The sequence below is a fragment of the Uloborus diversus genome, unplaced genomic scaffold, assembly GCF_026930045.1.
Source record: "Uloborus diversus isolate 005 unplaced genomic scaffold, Udiv.v.3.1 scaffold_16, whole genome shotgun sequence".
Lineage (NCBI taxonomy): Eukaryota > Metazoa > Arthropoda > Arachnida > Araneae > Uloboridae > Uloborus > Uloborus diversus.
The window spans coordinates 842,848-870,688 of record NW_026558307.1 but is presented as its reverse complement, the minus strand read 5'-3'; the positions used below and the strand labels follow the sequence as shown (position 1 = coordinate 870,688).

General features: G+C 33.3%; 1 protein-coding gene across 1 annotated transcript; it reads right to left on the bottom strand.

Annotated features, from left to right (window-relative positions):
* Window positions 1–27,841, bottom strand: LOC129233085 (protein enabled homolog). The gene is made up of 12 exons (XM_054867150.1): window positions 27,824–27,841; window positions 27,090–27,156; window positions 22,297–22,365; window positions 20,347–20,388; window positions 18,585–18,653; window positions 17,120–17,188; window positions 15,758–15,805; window positions 12,644–12,736; window positions 9,868–10,020; window positions 6,289–6,342; window positions 4,689–4,739; window positions 1–401 (listed from the first exon to the last, which is right to left on the bottom strand). Exons 1-12 carry the CDS (start codon window positions 27,839–27,841, stop codon window positions 1–3), a joined length of 1,134 nt encoding a protein of 377 aa, XP_054723125.1.

Here is a 27,841-nt window from a genome sequence, read left to right as displayed (position 1 = left end):
TCAGTGGCGGCGGTAGGTGGCAGCCCGCTGTCGCGGACGCCTGCTTGGGGGCGGCAGGCGACGGGGGCGAGGCAGCGAATTGGTCGGCGCCTCGTACCGCTCGACCGGGTGCACCACTCGCCGGGGAGGCAAGCAGGGCGCCGGTGGCAATACGGTGCGGCGCCGCCGCTTCGCTGCCACGTCCCCATCACTCGCCGCAACAGGACGACTCGTGGCAGGCGGGGGGATGACGTCCGAGGGGCGTGCGTTGTCCTGGGCGGTGAAGTCTATGTCGACGGCATCCATGTTGATGTCCTCCTGTGGCTCCAAGGAGGAGGTGGAGGAGGATGAGGAAGAGGGCCGCCGTCCGCGGTGTGCCGTCTGGGGGATTGCTGATGAGGAGGGGGCATCCAGGGCATCATCTGTGGGAGAGAAGGAAAATCATCAGAATTCAGTTTCCACGACAGCTGAGCTGTCAGGCTGGGTGGGGGGGATTTTGGTGGTCACTGGTGTTATTTTTAACTCAAATTATTGAGCAATCACGATTGCTTATTGTTCTCACTTGACTGTTTTGGTGTCCCATCATTTTATTTTCCCACTGCCTCCCGCCGCACCATCACCGTCGACCGGCTCCTCCCGATGCGGCTCCTCTTGCGAAAGCCGTCTCCGTGTTGCCTCCATTTTCTACACACAAGTGCATACATACACAACTACACACACACACGCACACACACAAACACATACACACACATACACACAGACACTTACACATAAACACACACATACACACACAGACAACTACCCACCCACTCATGCCTGCACACATACACACATAAAAACATACACACATACATGCATACATACAGACACCTACACATACACACAAAAACATACACACAACTACCAACACACTCATGCCTGCACACAGACACAAACACACATGCCTACACACAGATACGCATATCCCCCCCCCCCGACATGCACACATATTCATACACACAACTACTCACCACACGTATGACTGCACACAGACACAAACACACATGCCTACACACACATACACATACCCCTACACACAACACACGTACCCCCCCCACACACACACACAAACACACACGCCTACATACACACACTCGTGATTGCGAAAAACATAATTTGAATTCAACATGTCAAAATTCAAATTATTATTACATTTCCCTTGATTTCAGTTCTAAAAATACGACACCAGTATAAATGGATAGTCTAATGCCGGAGTGAACCATCGTTCGTAAAGTTTGTCAGTGAGATTAATGTAGAGAAATACACATGAAACACATTTGTATTTTTTAATTTAATTCCATCTACAATTCATTTATTTTGTATGTGTAAATGTGTGTATGCAACTGGCAACCAAACTTTTCTAATAAAATAAGTGGAGCTAAAAAATAAAAAAGGAAAAGAGGGTTGAGGAAAATTTAAGCAGGGGGCTGATTTAACGCTATTGAACTTGCAGGGGGGGGCGTTACCCCTGTGAGTTGCTATTTAAATGAAAGGTGGTGGTAGTTTTAAAGCTAATAGGAATATCTTTCCATATTAATTATTTCTGAAGTGATTGGGTAGTAATCAATACAGGGTTCATACACACTTTTTTAAAACAAAAGTAAGGCCTTTTAAGGACTTGTATAGACCAAAACATAAGGATCTCTGAATAAAATTCAGTAAATTGGTGCACATATTGTTAAATTCAATCTATTAGACGATAATGAACAATATAGAACATAAAAGATACAATAAAAATAACAAAAATCCCTAAAAATGTGACATAATAAAATCAAAGGGGGAAAAAAATCAAAAACTAGCAATCAGATTAAATATCCCTAATTCTGAACATTTTTCCTTTAATTATACATCCAAGGAATTTATTTCTTTTCTTTTTGAGTTAGTGTTTTCCATAGTTCACGTGATTCAATGAGCAAGTTAATGTCCTTTGATTTTTGAGCCTCATCTGCCAAATGATTTGCTTTTGCATCGGTTTCCTTTACGTCTTTTTGGAGAAACATTTTCTTCCTTTTTAAAAACTTACTTCCTCCTCTAAAATGTTTTATTATTTTGTTTTAATCTTTTCCTTTGTTCCTCATTTCTTTGGTCATTTGTACGTCATTAACTGGCCCAGACAATTTAATAAATTCATCAAGGACGCACCGAGAAATTTGGGTTTTAACAGCGATTGATCTGCTATTGCAGTTCAGTTTTCGTATCAGCTTTTTTTTAAACAGACCCATCGTATCAGATTTGGTAGTTGTGGATTCCTAGGGGGGGCAATGGGGGTCACATTGCCCCCCCCCCCCCTTCATTCAGCAAGAGTGCCCTGAACGTGGTTTGGGGTTAATAAAATAGAGCACTTGCAACCACTTGACATTCCACCAGCAACTGCAATCTTGCCCTGCAGCTCCAGAGATCGACTCTGAGGGGAAATTAAGTTCGTTAAAATACCGCTGCTTGTCCTCCACAGTTTGGGTGATAACGTGAGTCGAAAGTGCTATGTTAGAAAAATGAGAATCTGATATTTTTTAAATAATGCAGGGTAAAAATAAGGATTTGGGGCATTAAAAGAAGGACTTTTAAGCACTTCTAAGGCAAAATATAAAAGTAAGGACTTATAAAGATGCGTATGAACCATGTACTAAAAAAGTTTTTTTTTTTTTATGTGGCCCGTCATACAAGTGCTTGCTTACACTTTCAGGCGCAGGTCGGCACACAAGTTGCCATCGTTCAAATTGGATGAAACTTTTTTTTTCGCAATTGCTTCGACATAAGAGGAAAAATATCGGAGGGTTTTTGACTTGAAAAATCTACTTTCATTTTTTTATGGGACACCCTAGTGTGCATGCTTTTGATTTACCATCATGACCTTTTGCACAAATCGGGAGCCCTAAATCAAAATTGTTTCATACAGGAGGGGGGGGGGTCCTTAAAGCTTCATTGTTGCTACGTATTTCTGTGGAACCTAAACCGATCGAGATTCTCCAAAAATATTTTATACATATTCTAAAAGGCATAGAAAGAGTAAAGATACAAAATGTTATGAAAATACAAACCTAGGTGTCAAACTACATTTTTTTTGGTTAATTTTACATGGCATGAAGGAGCAATTAAAATAATGTTAATAAATAAATAAATGACTAAAATAATAAATAAAATGAATCGAGTTACGGTAGCGTATAACAAAACACTTCAAAAGCTTCGGAATAATTAAAATATTTTCAGGATGCAAAAGGATTGAACAAGACACGCAATTTCCGACAATGGACGTGTTACGATGTTGTCATGTTTCAAAAATAATGGAGGAAATAGCAGTGGATGAAGATCGATTCAGAAAAATAATGATAAGTGGGAAATAAAAACTCTAGAAAAATCAGAATCTTTTCAGATTTAGAATATGAAATTTCTGCAGAAACTTCCGATTTGCTACAAATATCTTCCAACCCAAGATCGAATTTTGCACAAATTCCCCAGATTTCTCAAAGTTTAAAGCAAAGTTTAAAGTTCCTGCAAACGGCTTATCAAATTCAACATTTTTCCTGAGCTACCTGCCAAATTATCGTAATTTCCAAGAATTTTAGATTTAATTCCAATTTAAAGAAGCAATCTGCAGAATTTGTGCAAACTTCTGTCTTAAGTTGGAAGATATTTGCAAAAAACCTGCAGTTTTTCTGCAGATATTTCACAGAAATCTACAGAAAACTTCAGAGTTTTCCTCTCACATTTGAACAGAATTGTTCTGCAGCTCAAGCATCTGTTCTGCGACGATTCAGTAGCATTCTGCTTTGGGACTGAGACTGTATGTCAAGCACATATTTTTAGCATTTGATTTAATTCTAATATCTAAAAACGAAATTCAGCAAAAATAGTTTGTTTGAATCGGAATCTTTCCGTAACTGAGAACTAGGAATGCATTCCACAGATTGAAGACACTCCCATAGGTCCTTTTGTTCCGAACTGAGCTGAACATTAGAAATTTGTCTGTCGATGAAAATATTTCCGACAAATATTCCATCTTTTATTTATTTCGGAAAAATTCTGCTGAATAAGTGCGAAAGCTGAGAAAAGGGACAGTGACCTACAGGGTTTGCCGATATATATATATCACGATATATATTCAACGATATATATCATGATATATATCCAATATTTATTATTTTGAAAATATCATGATATTTTCGATATCTATTTTTCCAACTATGGTATTTGCAATATCGATTTTATATAAATCATAGTAATATTGTTTATTTATTATTAAACATAATCAAAAATGTATGTACTATATTTTTATGATGTATTACTGCATCATTAATATAACAAAGTAATGTGATATTTCCTTTTAATTTTATATTCATAAAATTATGAGAAAGGTAACAATTTTAACTCATATTTATTTAAAGTGCCTAATTAAACATTAATAGTTGGTAGAAAAAAAATGCCTTATGGCTGTCTACCAACTAGGTTTACTTCCGAATCATATAAATGTAAAAGTAGTACATATTGCAATAATAATTAAGGAGTGATTTGAGGTTGTATTTACTATTTTGAAGACTTTAGTTTGTGCTGAATGAATATATTGGATGAATATCAAAATGTCCTATGCACATCAAAATATCTGATATTTTCGAAAATATCATGATATTTTTCGAACCCTGACTGCACATTTAAGAAAATAAATATTTACATACCTGCAAGGATCTTAACCTCTTCAGTACGCTGCTTCTTTTGTGGAGCTGGACCTGAAAGCAAAAAAAAGAAAATAAGAATTATAAGTCGCAACAGGTAGAGAAATCAAGCAACCAATGTTGGCAAATTAAGAGTTGAAAGCTTTGCCCTTTCAAAACGATCCAATATAGGTTATCGCCTGCCAACAAGTCGACGTTGAAACTCTCACAATGCATTGCTAAAAAAATTGCTGGCAGGTTTAAATAGATATATTGTTGATGAAATTAAAAACATTATGAATGAACTGTCCTTTAAAGTATTTACTGTAAAAGGCGTGTGACTGAAAATTACACTTTTTGAAGAATGCCCCCAATAGCGAAAGTATAGAAGTAATGTAGTTTTACTTACATAAATAATAAACATATTTATGTACTATTAAAAACAACTGATTAAAAAAGTTTTTATCAGTAATAATTTGAAAAACAAATAATGCTTCTTGAAATTGTGATTGCAGTACTGTAATTACTTCAAGACAAAGAGTAAAGGCAAGGAAACTAAGGCATTAATAACAGCTTCCTCTATGCGTGTAGGGTTGTTTGTTTTATGTAGCATGGAGGAAAACACAAGGAAATACATTTTAAAAAAAACCTAGTAGACACAGAAGCATTCTTAGGAAGTTCATCCTGTGGTTAATAAGTTAATATTCAATATTTTTATGTTGAGGAAAAAAGATTCACAAATATGTGACAGTATATTCACACCTCATTAATTTTATGTTCTTTTAACTAATAAAAACTGGTAACAGATAAAAATTTTAAATCCCCCCCCCCCCATCCCAAAAAATTTTCATTTCCATGTCCACCAGTAGAGAATTTCGTTCTGCGCGAATGAAGGCTTAGCTGTATTTAAAACCCTGATTTTAAAAAACGTTATAATTTTAATTCTATGTAACATGAAAGTTCCAAACCCATTCTTTCAGATGCAGAAAAAACTTTATTTCAATATTAGTTTTCACCACAAAAATAGAAAAAACTTTTGAGATTTTAAATAAATATCTTTTTTAATTAATGTCATCCGAAGACGCAACATAGCTAAGAAGACTCTTCATCAACTCTCTTTTCAAACAAAATTTTTTTTTTCCAAAATCTGTCCATTCATTTAGGAGGTAGAGGGACACAGACAGATAAACCAGAGAAACACTTTTAACACGAAAATGCTCAGCAGGAAAAATCTGTTAACGCGAAGTCACACAAAGGTCTGGACAGTATAAACTGTGTATTATAATACATATCTTTTAACTCGAAATTCTTTAAACATGAAATATTATTTCAGTGCCTTAAGCTTCGTGTCTAACGTTTTGCACTGCACACCTCCAACTTATACCCCCCTTGCTTTGTGTGCCGGCGTTAAAAATGGGTAGGAAATTCAGGTTCTTAATTTTGCAAAAAAAAAAAAATCTTCATTTAATCATATTTAATTTTGGTTATTTTTTCAAAATTCCCAGATATTTCCCTGATTTATCCCGGATAAATAAAGCTCCTTGACATTTGCCTGAATTCCCCAATGTGTCACCACCCTGTACTATGTGCTATACATTTTTTAAAAAATTAGCTATTTACATACCTGTGTACCAAAGCAACCTCTTCAAACTGCGGGGCAGCTTTTCCAAAACGGGAGCTAAAAGCAGATAAAAGAAAATCAACATCATAAGGCACAAGCAGGCACAGTTGTTCAGAAATTAAGCAACGTATATTGGCAAATTAGAAATTAGAGCTTTGACCACGTCAAAATACAAGCTCCCGTCCAATATAGGTTATCGCAAAACCATACCTGAAGACACGTGAACTTTGAAAAGTTCACAATTTATGCTGTGGCTGTACCAACACTCAACAAACCATTACAATATTTTCAAACCTTAACCAGCAATTACTCTACTTCTATCAGCAAAAAAAGAAAGAGAATCCAGGGTTCATACTCAATTTGGATAAAAAAATTCCATGACTTTTTCAAGACTTTTTCAGGCCTTCATAAAATTATCCAAGACCATTTACATGAAGAGAATAGTACTATTTAATGTAAAACTTGACAATTTCCGGAAACGGGCATTAGAAAAATTGTTACGCGAGTGCCACTACCTCATTAGAGCATTTACTTGTGACTGAAAAAATATCAGTGCACACTGGAAACTAATAAATTATTCTTATTTTCTTTATCATACAAAGTCAAGCAAAATAAAAATATAGTGAATGCAATACATTGATGTTTAAATGTCTAACAAATATTTAATAAATAGGGCCGAATAGCAATGCATGGGATAAAAATTGAGTGAGTCATTACTAAGTTTCCAATAATAAATTTAATTCAGAATAACTTTTTCCTTTGGTGTCAATAGTGCTTTGAATCATCCATGTAACTTGACAGTATATGCGTTCATTAAAATAAAGCCACGTTTTTCAGTAAATTCCTTTTTCTAAACCAGATATTTCAGTTGGCCACGAGTATCAGTTTTGCGAGCTGTATGTAGGGCACAACTGTTTTAGAGTATTAGAATTCCCTATTTCTATGTTCTATTGCCTGACTAAAGTCTTCATTTTCTGAAGCATCCAAGATATTAAGATAAACTCTGGTAAATTTAAGACTGAATTTTTTACAAGTAGTTGAAACTAACTCGGATGTAATTGAATTACACTTTTTGAGGGGGCGTGGCAAAATCAAGAATGTGCAAGTCCACTACTACAGAATACAAAACATAAGAAGTGCTGAAAATAATGGTGAAATCAAAATAAGGGACGCCCCAGTAGTAAAATCACATTACAAAATGAGGCGAGCGGCTGTTACAGAAGCAGATGAAATTGGATTCCAAAACTCAAGATTTGTTTTCGTGTTCGTTCAATTGATATGCAATATTACTAAATCACTCAATATTTCTAGCTCTCTTTCAGCTATATTACTTTTTTACTACCCAAGACATTTTTCCATGACTTAAAATAAATTCCCATGACTTATAATGAAATTAATTTTCCATGACTTTTCCAGGTCTAAAATTTCTTTATTTTTTCCGTGACTTTCCAGGATTTCTATGACCCATACGAACCCTGGAATCCAAGAAAAAGCAACAGTGTTGATTTACAATAGAAAAATCAAAGGATTACAATTAGCAATTCGTTTTAAAAAGACAGGTTGTGCATTAGTAAAACATTGTTAATATTTTTCTCAAAGGTGCACTATTGATATAAAACATATTCTTTTGGGAGAACCAACCCACTAGCTTGTTGTACTTTTTATTTTGCAAATTAATACTTTCTGCTTTTGCTGAAACGACTGACTGGAAATTAAGCTTTCTTAAGTTGCTGTCTTAATAGCTTTCAAAAATTCTTTAAAAAACTGTTCATAAGTTCAAAAGAAAAAAATTATACTTCATTTTTATTATTTATTTATGTGCTTTTTTAGTTATAAGAAATTTTATTTATGATTGTACTAATCTTATAATATTAAGTATATTGTATTTCCTGAGCAATGTTTAACATTTAATTCGGCACTTTTAATATGAATTAAAATTGTTACATTTCTAATAATTTTATGAATATAAAATACGAGTAAAAATGGAACATATATTATATTACTTTGTTATATTGATGATGTATGATACATCATAAAAACTTAGTACATCACTTTTTTGGTTATTTTTAATAATAAATGAACAACATTACTATGATTAATATACTTTTTATACCATAGTTTAAAAAAAATAATTAAAAATATCAAAATATCATGATATTTTCAAAATTAAATATTATCTACTGATATATATCCTGATATACAGGGTGTTCTGTTTTAACCTGCAAGACCTTTATTTTCGCAGTCATAGATGCATACTTCCAATTGCACAAATGTTCAAAATCAGATGCAGAGTTAAGATATTGAAAATTTGAAGCAAAAACAGAAATGAGTCAGAAAATACAAAATTTAACTTTTTATAGGGGCGCTAGGTCCCCCTGACTTGTATTTAGAGAAAAAATCTCTATTGAAAACTATTAATTGGGAAAAATCGGAATCTTTTCAGATCAGGATCATTATGAGGCCTGAAAGGTTCAAAAAAAAAAATGGGGGGAAAGCTTTAAACGCCTACAGAAAAAGTAGGAAAAATCTCATCTCTGTGGCAACAAAAGGGTTCCTTGCAATCCCTGTTTTCCATTATGTTGTCATTGATTGGGGGATGCACAGGATTGGGTTCAGCTACTCTTGCGGTCAAAATGGGCGACATCCGAAAGTTTGCATTTTTCGAGAATTTCGAGAGCAGATCATATCACAAGAAAGATCGGTTTGGCACAGAAAAGTCAAATTGTCAAGGCCCGTAAAGAGTCGGCTCCATCTAGTGGGGCCCATGCATCGAGCTACCCTACGTTTATCTACACAAATGTCATTTAGCGAACATCAAAGAAAAAAGGACAATTGAGGAGGTGCCGTGCAAAAGCAAACAGGTCCACTTCAAAAAACTCTCCGGAAAACAAGACTATAATTTATTTAATGTTGAACTTGGCACCAACAAAAAGTTGTTGAATATTGTTCAGTTTCAACTTGAACCTAGTTATGTATGGGACGTTTTCCAAGGTAAATTTAGCACACATTTTGTGAATAACTTTGCTATGACAAAATAAAAAAACCACATAGTTTATATTATCTAATAATTATTGTACTAATTACTTCAATTAATCGTACAGCTTACAGTTAAACTCAAATAAAAATTATAACATATCTAGAATAAGTTTCCTGTTCCGGAAAAAACTTTACTTATGTGAGAAAAATATTTTTAAACAAAATTTGAACAATGTGACATCTATTTACCTTTTGTTACAATTACTGATATCATGATTTAACTCAAACCTGATATATATATACATGGAAAATAAATTAAGCATAAAAAATAAACATCAAAACAAAAACCAGAGTACATTCACATGTTAATGAAAACAAAGAGTTATAGCTTGCCCACGAAAAGGAGGATGACCTTGAAGCAAAAACATTCGTATCATTTGTAATAGGTTTTCTGATAAAATTTTGGAATCGATAGGATTAGAGAGACCATAACGCTTACTATTCGATACTTTCTGCCAGCTTCTACCTATTACAAATGGTACAAATGATGTCTTGCTTCAAGGTCATCCGCCATCTATCTGCGGTCAAGCTTTAGTCGCAACTTACCAGGTTCAGGCTCCTGCCTTTCGTGTTCCCGCCTGTTTTTAAGTTTTTCCTCCCGCCTTTCTTTCCTTTCTTGTTCCCGCTTTTCTCGTCTTTCACGACGTTCTTCTTCGTGCCTTTCTTGCTCTTCGAGCTGAGCCCGAAGAGCATCCCTCTCTGCATTCAGTTCTGCGAGAACTGTCGAGAAGAAAGAAAGTTTTCAGACCCCGGAAAACGTACATAATATTTTTCTCATATTCAGGTCAAGTTATACATCCACTTATGCACAGGGAGCATGCTTGTACGCAGGGTTCGAAAATATCATGATATTTTCCAAAATATCCGATATTTTCAATCAGCACAAATTTAAGTCTTTAAAATAGTAAATGCATCCAAAAATCACTATTTAATTATTATTACAATATTTAGACTTAAAATTAAGGTTTCTTTTATTATTTAAATTCCATATTTCATTTTACATTTCTATCAATTTTAATGGAGTTCATTTAGCATTAGCTGTTTTACTCCTTTTTCTTCTAATAGCTGCTTTTATACAGTTATATGATTCAAAAATAAAAGACATGCATCTGTCTCTGCATAGTCATAAGACATTTCCTTTTTTCTGACCAATGACCCAGTACATAACTTTTGGTTATTTTTAATAATAAATGAACAACATTAGTATGATTAATATAATGCTTACATTGAAAATACCATAGTTGAAAAAATAAATATTGAAAATATCAAAATATCATATTTTCAAAATAAATATCTGATATATATTGTGATATATATCATGATATATATCGACTGATATATATTTGCGAACCCTCATACATATCGTAACTTTTGTTTGTGAATTGTGATACACAAGTCATTCCTGATCAACCTTTAAGACCTTCCTTTTCGCTACTCTTCGGCCCAAAACGCTTACTTCCAACTACAAAAATGCTCGAAATGAGGTGCAGACTTAGGATATTTAAAGCTTGACGTAAAAATAAAAATGGGTCAAAAAATGCAAAATTTAACTTTTTATACGGGCCCTAAGACCCCTAACTTATATTTAGGGAAATTATCTCCATTGAAAGATATTACTAACACTAAGAACTTTACATTTGTGCAACCAAAACTTGAGGAGATATTGAAAGTTTCAAGGGGCCATACAGAAGATGAGATCGGTAGTTATCGCCCTTTCAGAAGAATGTCAGGTTGTCCAAGTAAAAAGAAACAAAGTACTATTCATATTTTTCATTGCTATTCAAAAATAAATGCATATTTTATTTTATGCCATGATACTCAAAAACTCTCCTTACCGGAAAAGTAAGCAATTGCAATTCTGATTTATACACACTGTGACTTGAGGCTGTGAATATCTAATACTCTTTACTAGTCACAACGCTCTTTTTTTTCCTACCGTAAAATAGGATTTTACAGTACTGATGATAAAGCGTTATCAACAAGCCATTTTTAACTTGTATGCAACTTGCATGAGTTTAATTTATTTTTTATTCTTTGATAATAGTAGCAGGGATGGCAAGGTTTTTACCATCCTGTTCAAAACTCTCTTGTTCGAAAGTGTCCAAAACTATTTTTTGAGAAACTATATTTTGTGAGAAAATATCGAAAACGGAACAAATTGGTCAATTTTTTTTATATATTTATTCAATGTGAACATTCAAGTATAAATCATATTATGTAATTAATTTATGTGGCTGATGTTAATTCGTTACATAAAAATGAAATCCTTCATTACAAATTTAAATTTGCATGCACGAGTTTTTTTTTTTTCCATTAACTAAATTTTTCGACGTTTATGCATGTGTGCAAAAGAAAGTGTTCAAAACACAGTGCAATAATTGACTTATTGCAATAAATTACAATTTTTTTTTAGTTACAGAATGTAAAAAATTTTTTTTTAAAAAATCAAAAAAAGAATAGCACAAGTTTTATAATGTTAGTGTTTAATCATCAATTTCTTTTTCTTTAATCACGAGAAAATTATCGAAAAAGTTTTGGAGCATTTGTCATGGTGACAACAAAATCCTGGAAAAAAGTTCTCCGATTTTCCCTGATTTTACAATCGTGGCAAGCAGTAGATTTTAGTTTGAAAAATATGAGGGAAAACAAGATTTTTAAATCAGAAAACTGTAAGATTAACATTAAAATACCTGAACCTAAGCTTTTTCAATTCAATTTTGTCCAGTTTAACACTTAACTTGCGATATTTGAAAACGCGCACTCAAAATGGTTAGAGAATTTCAATTAAACACTTCCGAATTGAGGTTTAGCAAAAGGTTATAAACTCATTTTATTTACAAGCCTTCTAACAAAACTTAATAATCGGAAATTAATAAAAAAAACTCCAAATACAGATGAAAAAATATTGAGATCAGGTATATGAAACAAAATATCAAAATAGTACTAAAAATGACAGACACTACCATCAGAACTTTCGAGTGCGGCGAAAAAAAAAAAGTGTTCCGTATCAAAATGTAAAGAAACATCAGGGAGGAAAACTTCAGAGGTTTGGCAGTCAAAAATTATATTTTTCCCTGATATTTTAAGAAAACTTAAAATACCCTGATAATTCCCTGATTTTCTCCAAAAATTAAAATTTCCCTGAGAATTTCCAGGTTGTGTTACCAGCCTGCCTGTTCTATGCATTAAAATGAATGAATGATTCAGGACTATGAAAAAGACACAAATAAGAGACGTATAAACGAGGTTTAATGCATCAGTTGATCCAAAAAGAAAGGAAGATGAAGCATTTAGCCTTTGAGAGAGAGAGAGATCAACTTACCTTGGTCGTTGGAGGCTATGCCTCGCTGGAGCTGTTTCAGTTCAGCCCTGATTGCCTCCAGTTTGCTCCTGGGTAGGAGCGTTTCCTCCTCCACTGAAAGTCAAAAGGAAAGGATTCAAAACATTTCCAAAGAACCACCAAATAGGGTGGTGTCAGATCTACACAGTAGATCTGAACGCGAAAAATCCAAAGCACCTAAAGTCTGAATGGAGTCCCATGCAGTTTTAATCCTTTAAACGCCGCTCTATGATTCAGACATAAAAGAAGTCACCTCATAAAACTAAGATTAATAGACATCCATTTAAACAATTAAAAGTCCAAATGGAGTCCCATGCAGTTTTAATCCCTTAAACGCCGCCGCCGCTCTATGATTCAGACATAAAAAGAAGTTACCTCATAAAAAATAAGATCCCTTTAAACAATTAAAGAAATTTTCCACAATTTTTTTTTTCTCGTATTTTGGAAGCTTTTTTTACTATGGCAATTAATGGATTACGCTTTATAGTGCTATAACTTTGTATTTATGCAAAAAATAGTTGATACAATTTATGCTATTAGTTACATTTACATGAATTTCATACGGTAAATAGTTAAAAATAAATATAAACAGGAAAAAATTAGGATAGTTATTAATCATTCATAAGTAATTATACGAAATTGCTAATACCTAAATAAAAATTACCATCCAAATTTACAATTGGTTCAGTACAAACGAGACCTATATAGGGCCAGAAATAATAGTTAAAAAACAAATTACATAAAACGTTCTTTTCTCCTTCAAATACATTTATTTTTTGGTAACCTCAATTTCTGAAGCAAGAACAAAAAAAAATCATGCTAACATTTTTAAGTATGAAATAATTTTTTTTTCCCAAGCTACTGGGAGAAAAATTAATAACATATTGCATTTCCAGCTAGGTACTTGAAAAGTCATAAACATCTCAATTTTGTAAGATTTTATACTTTATTTTGTAATTTTGAAGAAGAGGAGTGTACTGGCAATTAAGGAAACTGTTTACGTTTCGAGAAAAAAAAACATTGTTGCCAATTTCGTAATCCGATGCAAGGAAGCATGGCTAATCAAAATGAATGCTGCTGCGTGATCAACCAAGGGTCAGGTCAGAAGAAGTGTAGGCCCTTTTAAGGACCCTTCACAAAATTCTGATTGGTTAAAAAGGACCCTTTACAAAATTCTGATTGGTTAAAAAGGACCCTTCACAAAATTCTGATTAACCAAAGGGACCCTTCACAAAATTCTGATTAACCAAAGGGACCCTTCGCAAATTCTGATTAACCAAAGGGACCCTTCGCAAATTCTGATTAACCAAAAGGACCCCTCACAAAATTTCGATTGACCAAATCTGACTTTTCATGAACTAAATCGTTAATGAGTACGCAACATTTTGAAATTTCACAAAACAATTTGATTTTTCACAAAAAAAAAAATTTTTAATTCACAATTTATCAAGAGTGTAACAGTAGCTTGATTAATGCTGTGTGTTATTATTTTCTAGTTGCATGGGTAGGGTGTTTTTAAATTTAAATTGTTTACCTTGAAATTAAAAAAAAATAATCAAGTGGATTAGACCACCAAATTCAACTTCGTCGCTTGAAGAGAAGCTTGAAATAAACTGCAAAAGAACTATATTTGCTTGTTCAGCATTACTAACTACAGTCCTCTTCATTTTACCCGTATAACTATTATTGTGGGCCCACCCGCTGAATTAAGCCCCCACTGCTTCGACTTTTACGTTGAAGGCAAAGATTGGGTATTTTTAGTAGTAAGTTACCACCCCTAAACCAGTGCTAAGGCCCCTAGAACTACATACAATATACCAGACAGACCGGTTATTACATCCTGAGACTGCAGTTTCGTTCTTATTAGAGCTTCCATGTCACGAATAGCCAGAGTTCGCCGATATATATCCGATATTTATTTTGAAAATATCACAATACTTTCCATATTTATTCTTTCTACGGTATTTTCAATATAAAAATTATATCAATCATAGTGATATTGTTTGTTTATTATGAAAATTAGCCAAAAAGCTATGTACTTTCTTTTTGTGATGTAAATTAATACACCATTAATATAACAAAGTTATGTAATGTTTCTCTTTTATTTTATCTTTATAAAACTATTAGTAATGTAACAATTTTGAATTTGATTCATATTAAAAGTGCCTCATTAAATATTAAACGTCGGTCAGAATAAAAGAAAATGTTTTATGGCTGCATCAACTAATGTATATTTTTTATTTCTGAATCATATGACTCTGTAAAAAGTACTTAACGTAAGAAAAATGAGTAAAACAGCTAATGCTAAATTTAACTCCTTTAAAATTGATACAAATGTAAAATGAAGTATATTAGATATAAATAATGAAAGAAACCTCAATTTTAAGTCTGCAAATTGTAATAATAATATAAGAAAATAAAGTGTGATTTAAGGATGCATTTACTATTTTGAAAGACTTTAGTTTGTGCTGATTGAAAATATCGGAGAGATATCAAAATATTGGATATTTTCGAACTTGTGAATAGTGGAAAACCAAGCTGGCGGCAAATGTCCTAACTGAGAAGGAAACTGCAGTCTCATTTTCTTTTAAGAACTAATCAGCCACTTTGCTCTCTTAAATGAAGTAACAAGATCCCTACTACAGTCAACATGAGCAAAAGCGCGATCCGACTTACTGGAAAAGGCCATAACGCTATTTTCCTCCCAGTAAATAATTTTAGACCTAACACTAACTCCTCGCCCGCAACACGAAAATTTTCATAAACGGAATCGCAGTGTGAAAGTGTTGGCTTTGTTATTGGCTACTAAATTATTAACTATTACATCTTTTTTTCCCCCCAGTATGTGTGAGGGTAAAGTTTTGCTCTGGTTGGGAAACATGACAAAGTGCTTCTATGCCTCTTAACTAAAAATAAAATTTAAAGCTGGTTTTGTCACCAGTAACAGACATGCTTGAGATATCGCTCTCAGATTAGCTCTATTTTCTGAGCCTTTATTTTTAGATCTAAAGCCTCATTAAACTCAAGCGAGCAGGAAACACTAGCAGACCTCATCTAATGGCTGCACATTAAAAAATAAAATAACTGTTTACATACTTGGAGCGTTCTCCTCCGCATCCACATGCCTCCTTTTGGGGGCGGGGCCTGAAAGAAGAAAATCAGAATTATAGGATTATATTATATTAGAATTGTTTAGAAATCAAGCAACTTATATATTGGCAAATTAGAGTTTACAGCTTTGCCATGTCAAAATACAAGCTCCCATTCATAACAGGTTATCGCAAAACCACATCTGCCGACACTCGAACATTGAAAATTTCACAATGCATTCCGTGGCTGTACTTTTTAAACCAACACACAACAAATCATTAAAGTATTACAATATTCTCAAACCTTAACCTGCAATTAATCTAATTTTATCATCAAAAAAGAAAGATTGTCCTTGAAAAAAGGGGAGGGGGAAACACTAGCCGTGTTGATTTACAAAAGAAAACATAGAATTATAATTAGAAATAAGTTTTAAAAAGACAGGCTGTGCACTGCTGAAACATTGCTTAATATTTTTCTCTAAGGTGCACTATTGGCTGTAAAACATCATGAATATCCTTTTGGGAGGACCTACTAGCTTGTTGTACCCCTACTTCTTATTTTGCAAATATAACATAACAATATGCTTATGCTGAAGCATCTTTCAAAACAAGTATTTTATTTTATTTGGATTTTTGACATTCTACCGCACTAGTAAATGCCCAAAATGGTACGATCAACTTTGGTGATCGTCAGTGGCAAAGGGATGAAAATGCCAAAATTTAAAAAAATGGGAGATAACTAGTCTCATTTTAAGAGAACTTCTGTTTATAGGCTATATTTTGTGCTACTAACACTTTTGCAGTTCGCTGATATATAATATACAATATTTACTTTAAAAATACCATGATATCTTGAAATTTTCCATATTTCTTCGTAAATAAGATATTTTCAATATAAAAATTATGTTAAGTCATATCAATAGCATTTATTTGTTATTTCAAATGACCAACAAGTAATATTCTATACTTATACATGACGTATTAACTAACCTATCATAAATATAAAATGTTTACATTATATCTGATACAATGATGTTTATCCGTGATATTTACAGGGAGCATGTAAATTAGTTGTTAGTAGTATGTATAGTTTTACAGAGCATATGAATAAAAATCCCAACATCAAATGCCAATATAAGTTATGCATTACAATCTATTTTTTAACATTAATAAATTTTTACATGAAATATAGACATAAATAAAGAAATTATATATCGTTGCCTTTCGAAAATATCTTTTTGAACCCTGGTGAAAGCCTACCCTAGGACTTTGAAACAATACCCATTCTTAGCTATGCAGTACGTGTACACATAGTGTGTCCAATGACTATATGCTGCACATTGAAAAAAAAAATCAGCTCTTTACATACCTGGTGCACCCCCACTGCTCTCCAATGTCTTCCTCTTCCCACCAGACTTGGGCTTTCTGGGGCCAGGAGCTGAAAGCAGATAAAAGAAAATAAGAATTGTAAGGCATAGCAGGTAGAGATGCTCAGAAATTAAGCAACATTATTGGCAAATTCTGAGTTTAAAGCTTTGCCATGTCGAAATACTATCTCCCGACCATTATCCAATATAAACGCATATAAGTCACGAAATTTATGACAAAAAATGTTTAAAATTACAGGGTGGACTTAAAAACGGGGCAGAATTTCCGAAATTTTTTGCCCAAATTTTGCTTAGCAAAAACACTCGAAAACGTTCAAACATTTTCCCGATTCTAGTGAAAGCATAATAAATAGTACTGGATTTCCAGTGAAAAACAAAAACATAATAATCCTTAATTATTTCAGCAGGAAAGGAAATTATGCACTTATAAATTAAACCTTATAAAATTATGTAATTCAACTTTTAAAATACAAACTTTAAGTTAAAATGTTAGATGCTCAATTGCTTGAATTTAATTTCTTTTCAAAAAATATCTAATAACTGAAAATTAGCAAATTATAATTAAAATCAAAACTGCAAAATTAAGCATAATGTAAACAAAGCAAAAGTAATTAAATTTTTAGTTATTAAAAAAATAATATCAAACAAGCTATTCCATTGTCGCCAACCTTCTAGGAACTACTTGAGGAGCATTTGTGGTGATTTTGAGGAGCATTGTGAAATTTTGCGGACCAGTTTGGTAATTTGCATATCGATATTAAAAATTTTAACCTTTTATACGAAATTGTTTTTGAGCTTTAATAATCATTTTAAGCGCTGGCATAAGGGAATAAAAATAATTATTTTTAAATTAATAAAATGGCTTTAAGCACTGTCAAGCTTTGAGTATTAGAATTTTTAATTTTTTATGTTTGCATACCTGTCAAAATAAACTAGCAAAATATAATTTTAAAAAAATTAATTTTATTAAAATTATGTGGTTAGCCTGGTCAGAATTAAGACCAAACGGGAAATGCAGTGCAAAATAACTACTTTGTGGAGCTGCGGAGTTTTGCTATTTTTGAGGAGCAACTCCGCAAAATGCGGAGCAGTTGGTAACCTTGCTATTCTGATATAACATGTGTCAAAATAATTTCTAATTCTAACCTTAATATCTAATACATCAAAATATCGGATATTTTCGAAAATATGATTTTTTTGAACCCTGGTGAAAGCCCACCATTGGATCTGCACTCTGAAGATGTTTTATGCCAAACTTAAAAAAACATAGACTTCCATGGCTGTACATTACATACAGTACAGTTTCAGGGCCTTAAATGATTCCTTTAGTTAGGTGAATTCCATTTCACAACACTACAAATTCTTAGCTATGCAGTATGTGTACACACACAGTGTGTCCAATAACTATGTGCTGCACATTGAAAAAAAAATCTGCTATTTACATACCTGGTGCACCTCCATTGCTCTCTGATACCTTCCTATTCCCACCAGATTTTGGCTTCTTGGAGCCAGGGGCTGAAAGCAAATAAAAGAAAATAAGAATAAGTCATAACAGGTAGATTAATTCAAAAGTTAAGCAACGTACATTGGCAAATTCGAGTTTAAAGCTTTTGCCATTTCAAAATACAAGCTCCTGTCCATTACCCTATATACTCACGTATAAGTAGAGCAGTTTATTACAAAAAATGATGTTTAAAGTTAGGGGGTCGACTTAAAAGCGGATCAGAATTTCTGAAAAATTTCGGCGATACTTTTCTTGGAAAAAACACTCGAAAGCGTAGACATTTTCCCGATTTTAGTCCATCCCTTTGAAGCATACGCTAAAGAAGTAAGTAGGCTATGATTTTACATGGTCTGAGTGAGAAATAAAGAATAAAAAATTGTTAGCATAAGACTATTTTTTTTCATTTTCTTGGAGCAATTTCATAAAAAGCTAGAAAGTTTTCAAAATGTTTAAACTTACTTGTTGATTCAAACTATCCTAGAAATGGATTCCCGTTTTAAATGTAACAGGTATTCGGCAAGCGAAAATCCCCTAAGTGTCTAAACATCTTTTTGCCGACAGCAAGTCAATCAATCGGTCAACTTCGCTAGGTATAATGCTAGTTAATTAGTTATGCTCCTAGATAATATGATTGTCATTTAATGTTGTACATGAGAGAATTACTTAATCATTGTCCATAAGCAGAGATGGTTAACCTATTAAACTAGTAGTCTAACTCGATCCGCATCAAGTTTTTAAAAATTGCTATCATTAATGGAAAGACTGGTTAAAAGCACGAGTTTCGCTATGAGTAAGGTTGTTGCCAGTTCGTTCATGCATCAGTCTATCTAAGTGGAGTCGACTGCTTCGAGGAATTCCATTTTAGCTGCTACAAGCACACAATTCCTTTAGCTGGATCACAATTGCCCATTCTACGTCTAGTTTAGGAGCGAGTCAACATAATACTTCGTTCAATGGACTGGGAAGACACCAGGAAAATAACTTTGCATTGTTGATAATATCAAAGGACTATGCTTCTGTATTTAAACTTTAACTTCAGGCAATTATATATTTAGTCAAAGATTCAATTATTCTCTTCAGTTGTTTGCTGGCCAAGAAGCAGCATTGTAAATAATGTAAATAAAAGAATTATTTTATTTAAGATGTTCTCTGTCGCAGTTTAAAACAAACCAAAGTTGAACGGACAAGCATTGTGCAAAAGTTGCAAATAAAACAGTTAGGCAGGAGTGTCTACCTGTTTCGCATTCCTAATCAAGGTTGCCAGGTTGTAAAAGGTGCCCAAAAATGAGTAATTTATCCCCATCAAATTTTCCATAAATAATGTCAAATTAAGAGTAAAAGTCATACATAAAACAGTATAGTAAAGGTGTTCCTTTTTCAGAATATACCTTAACCTGGATTGCCAGGGGTTGAATGGCGCATAAAAATAAATAATTCTCCCTCATTGGAATACTGCATCTATATCTATATATGAAGGTGAAAGTAACATGCAAAAATGCAGAGAAAACTGTTACAAACAGGATGTAAACTGTACCAAAGTCCCTGGCTTTTACGGTATGCAAAAGTTCTTTTTTTGTAGATCTAGAACCTTTAATAAGGTTCTAATTCAATTCTAATTCAATTTCAATCTAATTCAAATTAACATGAAACACTGGCAGACCTCGTCTAATGGCTATACATTTAAAAAAGAAAATATTTACATACCTGGAGCTTCCTCCTCCATCTGCCTTCTTTTGGGGGCAGGGCCTGAAAGAAAAAAAGAATTATAACATATAAATATTTTATTAGAGTTGTTTAGAAATTAAACAACGTACATTAGCAAATTAGAGTTTTAAGCTTCACCGTGTCAAAATACAAGCTCCCGACCATTATAGGTTATCGCAAAACAACATCTGCCGACAGGCGACCATTGAAAATTTCACAATGCATTCCGTGGCTGTACGTTTTAAACCAACACACGACAAACCGTTAAAATTAAAAGCATCATAATATTCTCAAACTTTAACCTGCCATTAATCTACTTTTTATCGGTAAAAAAGAAAGAGAGTCGAAGAAAATGAAAAAGAAAAAAAAAACAATAGCAGTGTTGATTTACAAAAGAAAAACATAAGATTGCAATAAGTGTTTAAAAGACAGGCTGTGCACTGCTAAAACATTGTTAACATTCTCCCTCTAAGGTGCACTATTGATATAAAATATTATGAATATTCTTTCGGGAGGACCTTCTAGCTTGTTGTACCCCTACTTTTTATTTTGCAAATCAGCAGAGCAATATGCTTTCGCTGAAACGACTTTTCAAAACAAGTAATTTATTTTATTCGGATTTTTTACGTTCCACTGCACTAGTTAAATGGCCAAAACAGTGCGATCAACTTTGGTGATCAACAGTGGCAAAGGGACAAAAATGCCAAAATTAAAAAATGGGAAATAACTAGTCCAGCTTTTAAGAGAACTTCTCTGTTTGATATTTTTTTTTCAAAATATCATATTTTAATGTTTTTTGATATTTTTTCTTAAATGATATTTTCAATACAAAAATTATATGATATTAATAGTATTCATTTATTATTTCAAATGACCAACAAGTAATATTCTATATCTATACATGATATATTAACCCATCATAAATATGTTTACATTGTATCTGATACGATGTTTTTCAAGGGCGCCCATATGTGGGGTGGGAATTCATTAATGGCTGGAAAAGAAATTTTTATACATTTTTGCAAAGAAAAAAAGCACTAAAAGCTAGATGATTTCTAGGGGGTCTTAACCCCCCCCCCCCCCCCCTTGCCCTTCTATATGGCCGCCCTTGATGTTTTTCTGTGACATTTACAGGAAACACATAAGTTAGTTAATAGCACCGTGCAATTAGTTTTACAGGGCATATGAATAAAAATCCAAACATCAAAAACTAATATAAGTTATACAGTGAAATCCCGTTACAACGAATACCAATACATTGAAATTTTCGTTTCAACGAAATAAAATTTCAGTCCCGATTTAATTTCTAGTACGTTGCTTGAATTTCATTATAACGAAATTCTCGATGCAACGAGCAAAATTTGCGGTCCCTTGAAGTTCGTTGTAACGGGATTTCACTGTACTTAAAAATCTATTTTTTAACATTAAACTATCAGATTTTGCAAAAAATTGTTAATATCATTTAAATAAAAATACTATTTAAAGTACACAAATTTTTACATGAAACATAAATTTAGATATAAAAAATGAAAGAAATTATCATACATCGTCGCCTCAGAACAGTAAGATATCTAATCCCAGAAATAACACTAAGATGACCAAATGTTGCTCTGAGATGACGATATATTATGAGAATAATATGATATATCATAACAGTGCTTTGATTGAAAACATCATACATATCAAAATATCGAATATTTTCGAAAATATCATGATATTTTTGAACGCTGGTGAAAGCCTACAATATTATCTGCACTTTGAAGACGTTTCACGCCAAACTTAAAAACGTCCACCTCCATGATTGTACATTACATGCAGTACAGTTTCAGGGCCTTAAATGATTCCTTTAATTAGGTGAATTCCTTTTCACAACACTACCAATTCTTAGCTATGCAGTATGTGTACACATACAGTATGCTCAATAGCTAAACAAATTAGCTATTTACATACCTGATACGCCCGCATTGCTCCCCGATGCCTTCCTTTTTCCACCAGTTTTTGGCTTCTTCGAGCCAGCAGCTGAAAGCAAATAAAAGAAAAGAATTGTAAGTCACAGCAGGGGCAGTTGTTCAGAAATTAAGCAATGCATATTGGCAAATTCGAGATGAAAGCTTTTCCATGTCAAAGTACAAGCTCTCGTGCATTATAGGTTATGGCAAAACTATACCTGCCGGCATGTAAACTTTGAAAATTTCATAATGCATGCCGTAGCTGTACTATTTAAACTAACATACAACAAACCATTACAATTTCAAGCATTACAATATTCTCAAACCTTAACCAGCAATTAATCTACTTTTATTAACAAAAAAGAAAGAGAATCCAAGAAAAAGAAAAAACAAGTGTTGATTTACAAAAGAGAACACATGATTAACATTAGCAATTAGTTTTAAAAAGACAGGCTTTGCACTACTAAAACATTGCTTAATTTTTCTTCTGTAAGGTGCACTATTGATATAAAATAGATTTTAATGAGAAAGGAGATAAAGAAAAAAAATTAATGTATGTTTTCATATTAATTACTACAAATGAAAATTTAAAGAGCAAATTTCAAATATTTTTAATAATGTTGAAGTTAATGCACAAAAGTAATGAACAATAGTTTTAAAAACTTTGTTAGGTACGATGCTAGTTAGTTATGCTCCTAGATAATGATTGTCATTAAATGTTTGTTGTAAATGAGAGAACCACACTCAATGATAGTCCATAAGCAAAGCTCATTAACCAATTCAACTAGTAGTCTAAGATCCAACTTGATCTTCATCGAGTTTTTAAAAATTGCCATCATTAATGAAGAGTAAGAGTTGCAAATAAAACACCTAAGTAGAGGTCTCTACCTATTTTGCATTCCTAATCAGGATTGTCAGGGGCTAAAAGGCAGTGTTTCTTTCAGGCTTTTTGCTTGAGGAAGGGGGGCACTTTAAAAATTTGAGGGGGAAAGGGCATATTAAGGGGGCAGGGCACTTTAAGAATTTGGAGGGGGTCAAGGGCATAATACTTAAGGACTGGGACACGACCCATCCCCCCTCCCTCAAGAAATAAATTCAGTATTACCCCCCTCTCCCCTGAATAACTTGTAACTTTAGACAAGAGAAACGAACACAGGCATTTCCATTACAGCGTGCCAAAGGTAACACAAAATAGCTCACTATTCCCTGCCCCCAATACAATGATTGCCATCCAGGATGCTTTTGACATCCAACCGGAATGTAGCATGAGTGCCCAGTGTGTAACAAGTACATATCCATAGCTGCCAACATGCCGACTTGAAAAATCATACAATGTTCACGGTGGCTATATTTCTACGCTTCTTTTGACCATAATAAAGCAAAGTATTAAAATTTATAGTATTATAATATTTTCAAATCCTAACAAATTAAAAACAAAAACCTAAACATCGTACGAGTCTGCCATAAGACCTTACAATCGTACAAAGCAGCCAAAAATCTTACAATGTACGGCTAAATCGTACAAGTTGGCAGCTATGCATATCCTAAGGTCACGAACCGGACTTCTCCCACGCATTCTTCGAATTTACATTTAGATAGATGCCATAGTTCCAACCACCCCATCCCGCCTCCAAAGTCACTAGCTATTCAATGGAAAATGTAACTGTCAATTGATGATTGTTTACGAATTCGGGTACCATCAAAATAGCGAACAGTTTTATGTGTATGTTACGTTCCCCACCTGCTAACTACAGAAAACTTCCCAGTGAATTAATTACTAATAGTTTCTCCATAACACCACAAGTTTTCACGAAATTATTGAAACTTAAACAATGGTGAAAACTATGATTTGCCCAGATTGCTTCATACCATTGTTATACAGGCGTCCCTCGTATAACACGGTACTGGTACAAAACGGTTTCAATATTACACAGTACCAAATTTGCGATTATCATAACACTGTTTTGATATTACACAGTGCCAAATACGCGATTATTACAGCACATTTTCAATTTTTCATGGTACGAAACTTAAATTTTATACTTCATGGCTTTGATATAACACAAAAGTTATCTTTAAAAAAGATGGAATTTTATTTTTGTTTAATACATTCTGTTAATGTTTGATAACTCGAGTGAGTTTTTACTTTGTTTTTATGAAACTCAGTTTCGATATCACACGATACGCATCCCTTGATTTACATTATTTCTAAGTCTCGTATAACAGGGTTTCGATACAAAACGACACATAGACATGATTTTTACCATGCAACTGATTAATTAGTGTAAAATAAGTTAAACCATTTTTAAGAAAGGCTCATATATCACGGTTTCGATAATACATGAAACAAATTAACCGTGTTATACAAGGGACGTCAGTATTTATCATTTCATTGGATATTTTTTCTCTAAAAAAAAAAAAATAGATCATTAAAAAACTTACCAGAAGATGGCCTTTTTCCTCTTCGTGAGGATGGCGGGTCTGCTCCGAAGGCCCGCGGCTTCTTACTTCGAATATGGCCTAAAAGAAAGATGTAAGGTTGAGTGACAAACAGTTTGAAATACATAGTTTCTGCTACAGTCACATTTCTGGTAAACATCTAAATTACGAAAATCAAGCAAGGCATTTGCACTTTTACGCTCAAAAAAGAAAACATGAACTATCCCAGAGAGAGAAAGCAAGCATGGCGGTACGGAGCTTCATCTTTTTATAAATCTTGGCCGACAAGATTAATGTATCATTAAGTTCAACAATACTTCGTCTTAATGGGCATTACCTTTCCCCACAATCATTGCATTATTGGTGTTTTTAAAAATCAAACTTGTGTCCTCTCAATGCTACACAGGGTTCAAAACTATCATATTTTTGAAAATGTCGAAAATATCCGATATTTTGATATATATATCGGATAACAATGCTTTTTAATTTCATCAAAAATATATCTATTAAAAATGCCAACAGTTTTTTAATAATAATTTTTATTTTAGTACACTTTTGGTTGACAACATGTGAATTCTCACCTCCATGGCATGTCACACACCTTGTGTGACTGTATGCTGCTTAATAACTTGTTTAATTAAGAGTATATATTTGTTATTCCTTTCACAAGTGTCTCAAATACTAATATTTTTAAGCATATTTAATTTTGCCTCATTTGTATTTTTTCCTTCAGTTCAAAAACTGTCATTTATTACATTTAAGTCAATGATTGCACTATATTTTAAACACTTTCATTTGCACACATGCATAAAAGTCGAAAAATTTATAGAAAAATTACTACTATTATAGAAAAAAAAATTCATGCATACAATTGAAATTTTTAAGGAAGAATTCAACTTCTATGTAACTAGATTAGAATCACCTGTACAATGAGTCATATTTATTCTTGAATGTTCACCAATATTTAACATAACACGTACACAATTTGTTCTGTTTTTGATATTTTCTCAAAAAATACAGTTCCTCTGAAAATGTAGCTTTTTACACTTTCGGACAGGGTGGTAAAAACCATGGTAATTACCGTGGTTCTTACCGTAGTTGCCAACCCTGCTATTAAAAGGCACTTTTTTTTTTAATAAAAATTGAATTTCCTTATGAGATGTTTAGTGTTGGATTTACCTAAAAGCTAAACAAGCAATGGTCCTAGCTTTGTTAAGGGCCACCAACTCCCAAAAAAATGCATGATTCCCTCCTTTGAATAAAAAAAAACACGCTTGAAAACAATTTTATTTTTCAAGTGCTCTAAATCCTTGAAAATACTGTCCGCCTCGCTTAATCGAATATTGTCTGTTCCAAGAAATATTATTCAATTAAGCGGGGAAATTTTCTTCACCTTTCTAAAATGACAACATTTATCTTCGTAATAATAATAAAGCAATAGCTATATAAATGAATTAATGTTATTGGCAAAAAGTTCCTAAAATAAGCTAAGTTAACAAGATAGTTTATAATTAATATATATATTACAAGTGTGTATAAAATCATAATAAGTAACTTTAAACTTGAGTTATGAAATCTTAGTTTTAGCACCTTTCTTCAGCATATTATTTTTTGAAAAATTCTATTACATCGGGTTGCTTGCTCAAGGTCTTTTCGGAATATATTTCTGCCCCCCCCCCTCCTTGTCTGCTGTGTTTTACAATAAATATTTATCAACTTATCGTCTAAAATGTGTATATTTCTTTGTGTTAATTCAATTATCGACTGCGCTATTTTTTTTGTAATGGCAAAGATAAAAGAAACTATAGAATAGTGGAAACGTTTTGATGAAATATGAATGTTGTCGGCAAAAAATATTACTTTATATTTTTACACCAATAATTATTCTTAATTTATAATAAAAAATATTTGTGAAATATGGACTATTATTGGACTAGGAAGTCGCCCATCAAGGTTCGATTTGACAGGTGAAAATTGCTTCTATTCTTCCACATTTTAACGAATCAATTACCTGTTAGGTGATATTTTGATAGTCAAAAATTTTAACCCTTACTCCAGTAGGTGGCGGGCATTGTTGACCATTGGGGATTAATAACTTGACTAGGACCAGCCTACCTGGGCCCAGACCCATTTGCTGGTCGTCACATTTGTATTTGTATAAATAAAGTATCCCTAAATTGATCTGAGTATAAGTGCTAAAAAGACGCTTCTAAATCTACTTTCAGAAAAGTAAAAAAAAAAAAATAGAAGGTACTTTTAAAAATGAGAAATTTGTACTTTCAAATAAGGCATTGAACTTTTTAAGTAATGTACATTTTTAAATATTTTAAGTAATGAAAAGGAAAATTTTCTCACCGTGGTCCTCGACGATGGTCATGGTCTCAAGGTCAATGACATCGTCCTTCTTGAACTTGCGGCCATACTAGAACATGAAAAATACAACCATTTTTAGGTTGTTGTTTATTAGATCAATTGTTGATGCTAGAAAAAATATATCTAGCATCAACAATTGATAGTACAGTACAGCTGCCTCATACAAACACACACACACACAAAATGTATTTCATTCCTCCACATCAGGGCTTCTTAAATGGTGAGTTGCAACTTCGGGGGGGGGGATGTTCAGGGGGTTGCGAGATGTGGAAGAAAATTTTAAAGAAAATTAATATGTTTCTGTGTTTTTCGTACCTGCCTGCAATGATAGAACTTGAAGGAGCTCAAGGTCAATAACTCTCATAAAACTACTGCAACATTTTAAAATCAGTTAAGTCTGCTAAGGTAACAGACATGCTTAAGACATCGATCTAACTCGGGGTCTCATGCAACTACATCTCATCTAACATTTGGCTGCTTCTGGATCCTCTGAATGAGTTAATTTGATTTTTAGTTGCTCAATTTCGAAAAAAGGTCCGACCCCAGTAACAGACACCGACAATTCTGAGACATCCAGCAACAGGAAGGGTGAGGGAAGGATGAGTCATGGACAAAATTCAATTTTTCTCTTCAAAGTATGCAAACGTTCTTTATTTTGGCATCTGAACCCTCATGGACATGAAACACCGGCTGACCTCGTGGTGGCTGTTCATAACCTTCCACCACTGCCTCAT